Raw genomic sequence first — 11,821 nt, forward strand, 5'->3', positions numbered from 1 at the left:
TTGATGAGGTCATTCTTTTTCACACTATCCAACAGACCTTACATTTAGAGTTCTCTGATTTGGTTTAATAACAACACCGGTATGAACTAAGCACTTACTATATCCATGTATTTTGCATGAGATAATATCTCATTTAATTCTCATAAGAACCCTATGAGATCAGTATGTTACAAATGTGACAATGGAGGCCCGAGACGATTAAATAACCTGGTGAAGGATACACCTCCAGTTAGGATTCAGACCAGAGGGTCTGATTTCCATGCTTCCCACGGTCTGGAGTTCCATGCTTCTAGCCACTCAGATACACCAATTGCCTCCCTGGGGTCACCGCTGCTCAGGGTTAGCTAGCGTTGTTGCTGCCATTGCCACTGCACGTGTGCACACAGGTGTGCACATCCTCACGCACGCATGGTGTATGTGTGCGTGCGTGTATTACCAAATCAAGTGAACAAGCCAGAACATGGGAAAGGTGTGTGGATCAGAGAGCTTTACATACGCGGTTGATAGAAAGTTAGAAAAAGTAACTCTTCCCTCCCCTTTTCCAAGCACCTTCTGAGGGCTCTCTTTTCTCTTCTCTTTCAAGTCTATTTACATTTTGGAGGTTAGAAGGAGTTAAACATGGCAGGAGGAAAAAAAGCAAAGAACAAATGGGAAGGGTTCTAGTCAGCCGTTTCTTAGATGAAGACCTTGCAACTTGAAACACAAAAGCTCCTATTTTTTAAAAGCCAAACCCAGTGCGATATAAGGTCAGCAGAATGGGTGTTTGAATGCCTGTTCTTGTGATGTGAAAATTATTGAGAGAAACAGAGGCGCTTCTTCAAACAGCTTTTTAAAGGTCTTCAGAGACCATCGGTATCATCTGTCCTCTAAACACCCTTCCTATTTCTAAAGAGACACGCAAGGGTCCAGTGACGAATGGGTCCAGTGACGAATGGTTCACTTTATTACATTTGGATGGTTTGTTTATGTTACTGAGCTGTGACTTAGCTCAGAAGATATTCAAGTATGCCTTCGCAGATCCAAAGAATGCTGGGAGAGAACCAGAAAATACAGGAGCAGACACATTGGTTTTGTTGAGGCGAAGCTTACAATACAGCGGTATTATTCTGATGGTCCTAGTGTGACTTTAAAGCTCTGTGGCCTCTTGTCGTTGATGTGGACAGGACCTGTATGCCCTGTCTCATAGCACTTTAGGTTAGTATTTTTTTTTAAGATTTTATTTATTTATTTGTCAGAGAGAGAGATCACAAGTAGGCAGAGAGGCAGGCAGAGAGAGAGGAGGAAGCAAAGCAGGCTCCCCGCTGAGCAGAGAGCCAGATGCGGGGCTCAAACCCAGGACCCTGAGATCGTGACCTGAGAGGCTTAACCCACTGAGCCACCCAGGCACCCCAGGTTAGTATTTCCAATTGTTATGACAGAATGTTTAGCATGGCGGAGTATAAATTATACACTTTTATCTTTACTTTTATGATATACAGTTGGCATTATTCATGATTTATTCAGTACAAAGTCACTGGTTGTAAGTGTCTTCCTTCGGGGATAAATCTCACTCCCCATTCCTCATGTCTCTTTACAGAAGGACTTGCTTAGAAAACCACGCCTGGCCTCTCTATCTCACACCTCTCACTTTTTGGGAGGACTTTCCTAACTAGTTCAGTTTGGCAGAATGAACTGGGTGCACCTGCCTCAAATCCTCCCCCTCTCCTCTCCCTGCAACCTGCCAGCTTGTAGACCGGGTGCTTCTGGCATATTCTCTCTACTGAGGGGAGAGTTTGACGGGGCAGACTCTGCCCCTCCCACTCGGTCTGCGGCTTTGGGGGAGTCAGTTTCCTGTATTGTTGGAGGGATGTTTCAGCAGGCCCCTGGGGACAAACTTAAACCGTGCCGCCCACATTGGCTTATCAGAATTAAGAGAGAGTCTGATCTCCCTGCCAGATTCCCCTGCCTACCCATTAGCGGACTGTGAGAACAGGAGGTCAAAGGGGATATCGTTTAGTACCCTCAAATCCCAGCAGTAGTAATCCTGTAGGAAAAGAGAATTTCCTTTTTCTGTAGTCTGGTTTAGCATGTGGCCAAGTACGAGCCGGCCTCGAGCCGGGTCTGCCTCACGCCGTGCTGCACCATCCTGTCTGACAAGTCATCTACCCTCTCTCAGTCCACAGTCTTTATCTGTAAAATGGGACTATAATGGTCCTAACTGTGTACAATAATGCACTTAGCACAGCACCTGCTCAGCCACTATTGGCTCACATGGGACCCTGGTCACGGCCCTGGACCCTCACTAAGGACCGCCTGCATCTCAAAGGTTTCTATGCCTCATTCTTAAAACCAGCTACAGACGGAAAAATGCTTGGGGAGTAAATTTAAAAAAAAAAAAAAAAAGTCAATGTATGGAAATCAAAGTAGTGTGTTAATCATATTTCTTGGGATTCGGGTACTATGAGAAAGACGGAAGAAACGCACTCGTGATTCCCAAAGTGTGTCACCACAAAATCCACGCATTTGCCCGAGATGTTCACGGTCAGCGTGATGGCTGGTGCGATCTCGCCCTCTGGTGACGGAAGAAGGTGATGCTCCGATCGCACAATGGGAAACCGGGACAAAACCATGATCCTGCGTTGGAATGAAAAGAAACATGCACATCACCGTGGGTCCCACCATATCACGGAGACAGGCGTAAGCTCAGGTGTTAAAAAGGGACATGTCACACTTCAGGCAAACCGCTGAGGGCCATTTAGAGCAGGAACGTGCAGTCGGCTAGACAGGGCAATAAATCTCCACTCTTTAGCATGTCTCGCTGTGTCCCTAAGCACAACGCCATCAACTCTGCTTTACTAAATGCTACGGAGACACAGAAAGGGCAGACTTAGTATTACACAAAATCCGTTTTCCTGGCATTGTTACTTTGCCAACATATTTGCATAAACCGTTCTAATATCGATCGGCACATTTGGGTATGTACAGTCTTGCCAGCAAGGACACAGTGTAACAATTCACAAAAGTAGAAATTCCGAACTGTCTGATAAAGATAGGAAAACGTGTCCTACCTCGCTCCACGACCAAGAAGTACGTATGAAAAGGATGAGCAGAGCTCTGGCCTCCGCCAGCGCTCTTCCCCCGGCGCATGAGGGCGAGCACTGGCCCCCGATGAGTCCCTCCAGCAGGAGCGTCTCTGCAGCGACCTTACAGGAATCTACACACGTGTCCAGCTGGCCTCGCCCCACTGGGCCCTCCAGGCTGCACACAGCTATCTACTGGACGTCGCTTAACTAACCCAGAGGCACGTCAAGTTCAGCACAATCCCATGGCTCTGCCCGGTCAGTCCTATCCCAATACACAGCGTCCTCTCTACCAGACACTCAGGTAAAAACACACCGATGCTGCCCTTGTCCCTTCCCGGCCCCTGACACCTCAACCACCAGTAAGTCCTGTCAGCTCTGTTCCAGAGTAGTTCCAGAATGCGCCCCCTTCTCTGCATGTTCAGGGCTCCCGCTGTCACCTCTCACCTGTCCTAGGGCCTCTACCTCCTCACCTGTCTCCTCGCACACTCCCACTTTTGCCCTCAACAGGCTCTTCCAGGAGCAGCCAGAACGAACTTGTTAAAATGCAGGTCAGATCAAATGGCTCTTATCTAAAACCCAGCCAATGGTTCCCCATCAAAACTGAATTACTCAGTCCTCAGCATGGACTACGGGGCTCTTTAAGATCAGGGGCCTGCCCCTGACCTCATTTCTTACCAGCTGCCCCTCTGGCCCCACATTCAGGCCCACCATGCCTGATCCTGCCTCCAGTCTTTAAACTGACAGTCCCGGCCTTTTCCCAAGGCTGGATCCTGGGTCCTCCTCGGGGCGGGGTCTTCCCAGTGACCATTCTGACCGTGGCCCAGCCCCTCCTCCCCAGTCACTTTCCTTTTCTACCTAGCACTCACCACCATTCGAATTCTTATTTATCTCCGTGTGTACGTGTTTGTTTTCTGTTTCTTCACACTGGGACGTAAGCCCCATGCACCCAGCATCGGGGCAGACAGGCTCAGTGCTGAAACCTCAGCTCCTACACAGAACAGTTTATAACCCTGAAGAACTTAAAAATATCCAGCAACAGGGACACCCTTCAAACAATCACAGAATGTGCATATCTTCCACACCTCCTCATCCCCCCAGGAAGTCTCCTAGGACATACTCATAGGACGAAGGTATGACAACGTGAACGTTCCACTCGAAGCCAGGGCCGCCTGGTGTTCGGGGCTGCGTTCCCAAGGTACACTCACCCCCACGTGTGATCCCGCGTGCTTGGGCCAAAGTCAGTATAGAAACCCAGCTTCTCCCCTAGCCACATGGTTAAGTCATTGTTCCCAATGTAAGGCTTAGAGGCATCACTCTCCAAAATTGTTATGAAATCTGCACCTATTCAGGAAAAAAAAAATGCACACAGTGAGTAACCACAGCTGGCAAAAGCAATTAGCAAAACTTTATTCTTAAACTCTTTGCCTTTCCTCCTAAGTAGAGAAAAAAAAAAGAACCCCACAAAGTAATTTCTAATGAGTCACTAATGTGAAGCTGATCAAACCTGAGCCATAAAAGGAGTTTTCCCATGTTTAGAATGTAATTAGAACATAGGATACCTCGAAGAAATTCAGGAGAGGATAAAAGCATAGTTTCTAAATTTTCAAGTATTTCTAACCTCTTTCCCTAAATTTCAAATAAGCATAATACCTTTCTCAAATAGCCAGATGATGCTCAGAAATACCAGAGTGTACGCAACAGCATTTAGTCCTGGGCTTTTCAGAGCCTGGCCAGAGGTGCCTCAGAGGCCCACAATCAGGACAAAGGGCCATGGAAATTTCTCAGTGAACATTAGAATCGTACAGACCCCCAGCAATTCTCAGGAGACGTGGTCATCATTAAGAATAAGCAGCACAGTTTAGTCCTTTCTGTGTCTTGCTCCCCACTCCATGAAGCTGATCTGAGAACCAGCTTCCTGCATCTGGGAGAGGATGCTTTCTACACGGATGAACACCCCACGGCACAGAAACTTAAAAACTGGCGCTTTGGCTCCTGCGAACAATCTGCTTTACAAAGGAGCATCGCTCTGACCCGGTCTGCCTTCTAACCCAACTGCTTTCTGATCGCCAGCAGTGGGTCCTCGAGCAGCAGAAGCCAGCAGCAGGAGTATCTCTCAGAGTGCAGGCAGGACAAGAACTCCCTGCAGATACTACAGAGGAAGCTTTGCTCAGAACCAATGGAACGTATCGCTTTCAAAGACAGATGTGGTCATCCTTCTGTGGTTGCCTCCCAAGGAAAGCCTTTCTAAGAGATTAGTTTACGACCCAGCAAACCTGCCTCCTATTACTTATATTCTTGTTCATAGATTTTTTTTTTGAGATCTTATTTATTTATTTCAGAGAGAGAGAGAGAGAGCATGAGAGGGGAGAAGATCAGAGGGAGAAGCAGACTCTCCATGGAGCTGGGAGCCCGACACGGGACTCGATCCCAGGACTCCAGGATCATATCCCGAGCCAAAGGCAGTTGCCTAAACATAAAAGCCACCCAGGCACCCTTTATGATCTTGTTCAAAATAAAAATTAACAATAGTAGTTTCTCAAAACCTGGAACTAATTCCAGGGAAAGACTTACCTGTTTGATTGAGTACTTGAGCCGATCTTTCTAGACTGGACCATCCTTCATTGTCGTAGCCAAACCTAAGAGGCCAGATGGCGGCTGAGACCTCTGTGGTTGGTGCCTGAGGAATAGTTTTAAGGGGAATTTAGGATGACTGTGCTATCGTGAGTGCTGTGAAGTGTGTAAACCTGGTGATTCACAGACCTGTACCCCTGGGGTTAATAATACATTATATGTTAATAAAAAATTTTAAAAAATTTAAGATGACTGTGAACAATGGCAGTTTTCTCCACCTCTCTACCGAAATTCAGAATTTGGCAAAGGAATTTTCTTAGTGAATTTGCCCACATTAAATTCATAAAAATAGGGAGCTATCTGCTAGATGATATTCTCATAATAAATCTTCTGTGCACTTCTAGCTTGAGCTTAGAAGTTAGGAGGAATATTTGGAAAGTGAGCACTTATAACAAGCATTGTCTTTGTAATAGCAAGAAAATAGAAGCAACCTGACTGTTGTTTCAATAGGAAAATGGATGAGCGAGTGGTGTCACATACGTAAAATGGTATAGTCCACAGCTCCAGTAAATGAGTTAGGGCTGCGTATTTCCATATGGGTGAATCTTATAAAAGTGATTTTAAGTTAAAAACAGTAAGTTGCAAAATGTATATGTCAGGTAAAGTCATTTACATTTAGGTAAAGTCAAAAACATGGAAAAACAGTATCCTCTGGGGCTGTATCGTAGATAGTAACAAGATAAAGAAATGTATGAAAATGATAAACACTGTATTCCGGTTAGAGCCTACCCTTGCACAGGAGGGGAATGAGATCACAGGGAGTACACAGAGTCCTTCAGCGGATCTATAGAGCAGTCTGCTGGCTCCGAGTCACACATGTTGTTATTCCCCTACTGTTCTGACAAGGCCAACGTTCAGGAGCACAGCCCTCTCGGAGGCTTCATCTTTTGGGTCCATGGGCTGAGTCAGAGAATCACTGCCCAGCCCAAACCATCCATCTCAAAAGAGTACCTAACTGGTCTATAACAGGGATCCTGAGAAAGAGTATGGCGAGAACAAATCCATCACCACAACTGGAAAAGCAACTTAAAGTCGACCATACAAGTTCGGACTGGGAGAAAGATCAGTAATAATCTCTTTGCAATGGAGGGCCACTACGTAACACAAACAGCTCAGAGCACCAGCCCCATAAGCTGGGCTTTCCATCCTTATGCAGGAAAGATTATTCAGTTGAGTGAGTGTCATATAAAGAGAATGGAACCATCAACATGAATTTCAAGAGGCGTGATTATATTCATCATGCTATCCCTTTTTGCAGAACTCTAACTACCATTAACCCTGGATTTCATCACTCCAAAACCCATTATTCTTTCATTCTTCGCCTATCAATAAATGCCACCACCTTCGACCCCGTCACTCAAGCCAAAGCATGGAAGTCATTCCTGACTTCCCCATCCAACAACAACGAATCCAGCAGCAAATCCTATCAACACTACTTTCAGAATATCACTGACTCTGGAACAACATGGGAGTTAGGGGCACTGTCCCCCTGCACCGTTGGGAATCTTTGTCACCTTTGTCACCTTTAACTCTCCTTTGAGGAGAGTGTCACCTTTGACTGTCCACACTTAACTATTAATAGCCTCCTGTTGACTGGAAGCCTTACCCATAACCTAACAGGCAATAACACATATTTTGTCCATTATATACCATATTCTTACAATAAAGTAAGCTAGAGAAAAGAAAATGTTATTAAGAACATCATAGGGAAGGGAGAACACATTTACAGTCCTGGACTCTGGTTGTTGATACTGTACATTTTCATCATCTGTTTACAGTATGAATAGTGGATCAGTCCCTGTATCACTGCGGATGGTACATATACTAACAGTAGACGTCAAAAATGAAAAGATAATGTGAAAAACAACTTCATATTTGGTTGCAGCTCTAACAGTTCACGCACTGAGAATGAAGAAGCAGTAATGTTTGCTTTATGGTAACCTAGTGTAATCGATATGATTGCTTCATGGTAGCCTAGCCTATACGCTGATGAATGAATCGTAAAATTTTTATAGCACACAGTATTACAGACATAATTATAATGCGGTATTGGAAACACTGTTACACTTAAGAAAATACACTTCCCTGTAATGATAGATTGATACTTAGTTTCTCCAATTAGGAGAGAGAGAGAGAAAGAGGCATGCTGTATAGTAATATAATTCTTTGAAAGCAGTTACAGAACAGTAGGAAAATGAAGATGTTATTAATTTTATATCAGATATACTCACCTGCTCCCTACATAAGGACAGGCTGTCCACTTCCATGTGAGCCTTGTACACACCATTCTACTGATGAATACTTGGGCGACAGCACCGACGACGAACCCGAAGGTCTCCTACAGTTTGTGTCCAGGTATCAGATTGCCACACAGAGACGCACACACGCACAACGGATTTATGAAGTGTGCGGCGTGATGATTACTTTCCATTGATGAAGTGAAAGTGGCGCACCAGAAAGGTCTTCATCCTCCTATCTTCACATCGAGTAGGCTGAGGAGGAGGAGGAGGAAGAGAACGGGGTCGTCTTGCTGTCTCAGGGGAGCCAGAGGTGGAGGAGAAGGAAGGAGAGGCAGGCCCACTCGGTGTAACTTTCTGGAAATACACTGTCATTTTTGTCTGGCTTTCTTGCCTTTCCAGTTCTCTAAAAAATGTTTCTGCGTGGTCCAATCCTTCTTCCACCGTCTGCTTTAGGGTCAGTGCCCTTGTCATCAAAGGATGTCTGTCATCAAAGAAATCAAAAGCCATCTTGCATAGTCAGACCCCTTCTGCTGGATGGGCTCATGTCGGTCTATTTTCTGTCGCTGCTGCTTCCAGATCTTTCTCATGACCTGGCATTGGTGCAGAAGCACCCATCTCCAGCGGGCCATCTCCTGGGCATTCTTCTGTCAGCTCTTGAGTTTCTCCAAGATTCGTATCTTGACACCCTTCAGCATCTGCCGGTTTTGCCGTTACCCACAGTCCCTTTCATGAGCCCCTCGACCGGCTCTTGTCATAAATCCTGCGAAGTCACGTACGACATCTGGACACAGTAATCTCCAGTGGGAACGGGTTGTCCTGAGCTCGATGGCCTTCAGGGCTTTTACTAAACAATGGCCTCTGCGGTGATGTAATTTTTCCAGACTTCCACGACGTCGAACCTGTCAGGTTCTCCTCCACAGCGTTATCAATCGCTCATAGACTACTGTGTGTAATGGGCCTGAAAGGGCCGTATGACTCCCTGATCTCTGAATCAGAGACGTGCGTGGGGGCAAGTCATCTTCGATGACTTCGATGACTTCCGTGCTGAACTCACAGTGTCCTGCATGGCCGGGGCATCATCTCCTGTCAACAGAACTATAAAAGGCTGTCCATTCTGCCAAGGTATTTTCTGACTTCGGGAACCAAGCATCGATGGGCCCAATCCAGAAAAAGGGCTCTCTGCGCCCAGGCCTCCTTGTAGTACAATCAGAAGACTCGCAGCTGGTGTTTATCTCTGCCCTTCAAGGCTCAGGATGAGCAGCTTTAGGGATAAAGAGAGCCCTTGACTAAGCCCAGCTGCATTTGCATAGAACAGGGGAGTTAGTGCAGCCCTTCCTGTCTTAAATCCTGGTGCTCGCTTCTTTTCCATACTGACAAATGTCCTTTGTGGCATTTTTCCCCCCACAATAGGGCACTTTCACCTGCATCAAAAACCTGTTCAGGCAGGTATCCTTTCTCCTCAGTGACTTTCTGAATGGTGTCTGCGAACTCATCTGCTGCCTCTCGCTGGGCAGAAGCGGCTTCCCCTGTTGTCTTGACATTTTTCTAAGCCAAACCTTTCTAAAATTAAATTCTCCAGCTTTAGATCTTTCACCTTCCTTTTGCTTTCTTGTTCTATAAGGATTTCACTTTCTCTCGAGTCACCTTAGTCCAGAAGTGTGCCTTTCTTACAGCAAACCAGCACCCGCACAAAAGTTGCATTTTCAGTATGAGATGAAAAGGTATTTTGCCAAAAGTGCAAGGTTTCCATGCCTGTGGGTGTGGCTGTGGTACACACTGTGTGGTCTATCCGCTTCTTTCCAATTTCACTGCCCATCGCATCCATCCAAACTTCCACAGTTTCTCCCCTGAATTCCCTTTTCTTCTTTTGCAGTGGCCCTTACACTGGCTTCATTTCTCGCAAGATGCTGGTGACGCAGCTGCAAACCCCGATCTGCAGGATGTCTGGCAATTCGACTTTCCCTTGTCTGACCGTCCTCTGCTTCTTGGAGTCCTTCTAGCATCACTAGTGACACTTTGTATGAGTCCCATGGTGTTATTCAAGGTCTACGCATATTGTTTACAGTCAAAATCATGAGAACCACAAAAAAATCACTTTTTAAAAAATATTTTATTTATTTATTTATTTGAAAGACAGCAAGAGAGAGAGAGCAGGGGGAGGAATAGAACAAGATGGACAAGCATATTCTCTCTGAGCCTGACACGGGGCTCGATCCCACGATTCCGAGACCATGACCTGAGCTGAAATCTAGAGTCGGCTGCTTAACTGCCTGAACCACTCAGGTGCCCCAAGAGATCACTTTACTGTGATAAGAAATTTACTAGAGAGACAAACTGCTCACCTGGAGATTAGCATCACACTGCATTTTAAGCTGATACAACACTTGAGCCCACTGCGGCAGCAACAGGAGGTGGCTATGAAATTGTTATGGTAGCACAGTATGTACCACAGCTAATTTTATGCCGTTAGGATTTAATAGGGCAGCTTTGTGTTTGCTTACCTTTCTCTCCCCTACAAACCGTGCCATGCAAGGTCTGGGTTTGTGCATGCAAATTTTGATACTTTTTACCTTTTTCTAATAAATTTGTGTATGCTTCATTAGTAAATGACAAAATAGACAAGTAGCTATTTTATGCATTCATAACACAACTTTTTCTGAAATTTTTCATTATTTCTAGGTAGTGCGCTTTGCCTACAAGTTTTTTCAAATTGTTACAAATCTCCAGAAAAGGTTCCAATACACTCATTGAAAAAAATCTGCATGTAAGTCTATTGGCGCAGTTCAAATTCGAGTTGTCCAAGGGTCAACTATATGTTCTAAGTCTCTCCGCTTCTCTCCAACTCCAATGCCCACCAGACCCATCCAAACTCCCACGGTCTCTCTCCTGAACAACTGAAAAAGCCTAATAACTTCTCTCCCTGCTTCTACTCTACAATCCATTCTGCACAGAGCAGAATGTGTGTGCGTGTGTGTGTGTGTGTGTATACACACATATATATCATGTATCTTCATGCTCCTAATCAAAATACTCCAGTGGCTTCCACTGCAAGAAAAATTAAATGAAGATGCCTCGTTGTGCTCTGGGAGTCCCACTATGATAGGACCCAGCCCAGCCTCTCCTTCCTCAGCTTCTCCCACTCTTCCCCTCACTCACCAAGTTCCAGCCACACCGGCTTCACTGGTGGACCTCAGACACACCACGCTTCTTTCCCCTCAGCCCTGTACACGCGTGCCCTCTGCCCAAATCTTCTTCCCCTGGCTCTGTGAATAAGTCTCGACTCAAATCTCATCATGTCCTCAGAGCAGCCTTCTCTAACCACCCAGACCGTGTTCCTCTCTACTCCATAATCCTATCTGATTCTGAGCATCCTGACCTAACGTGATGGTCTTTATTTGCTCCCCGGAATACCACCTTTCTTCCCTACCAGAATATAGGCTCCATGAGGGTAGGGGTCTGGTCCAGCCTGTTTACTCCTATTTCTCTAGAACCAGGAACACAAGAGACATTCAGTAAGCATTTACTAAATGAATGAATGAATGAATGAATGAACGAGTGAATGAATGAAAAGAACAGGTATTAAATCCAACTGAAATGAATGACTCCTTTTAAAAAGAGTCCCTGGCTGGGGCACCTGGGTGGCTCAGTGGGTTAAGCCGCTGCCTTTGGCTCAGGTCATGATCTCAGGGTCCTGGGATCAAGTCCCGCATCGGGCTCTCTGCTCAGCAGGGAGCCTGCTTCCCTTCTTCTCTCTCTGCCTGCCTCTTCATCTACTTGTGATTTCTCTCTGTCAAATAAATAAATAAATAAAATCTTTAAAAAAAAAAAAAAAAGTCCCTGGCTGACATTAGGGGTCTTCTTCTGACTGACATTATGTTCCAATAATAA

The 11,821-nt window shown here is 45.6% G+C and overlaps 1 protein-coding gene across 1 annotated transcript in view; it reads right to left on the reverse strand.

The window, feature by feature from the left end:
- CWH43 (cell wall biogenesis 43 C-terminal homolog) overlaps positions 1-11,821 on the reverse strand; it is a 54,609-nt gene that overhangs the window by 18,101 nt on the left and 24,687 nt on the right. Inside the window, exons 10-12 of the mRNA XM_082728377.1 lie at positions 5,634-5,739; positions 4,268-4,403; positions 2,464-2,613 (exon numbers count right to left, since the gene is read on the reverse strand). Of these exons, the coding sequence (XP_082584503.1) occupies positions 2,464-2,613; positions 4,268-4,403; positions 5,634-5,739 (392 nt within the window). The remainder of the gene's footprint in view (positions 1-2,463; positions 2,614-4,267; positions 4,404-5,633; positions 5,740-11,821) is intronic.

This window comes from Mustela nivalis (genome assembly GCF_964662115.1).
Source record: "Mustela nivalis genome assembly, chromosome: 4".
In the NCBI taxonomy this organism is placed as follows: Eukaryota; Metazoa; Chordata; class Mammalia; order Carnivora; family Mustelidae; genus Mustela; species Mustela nivalis.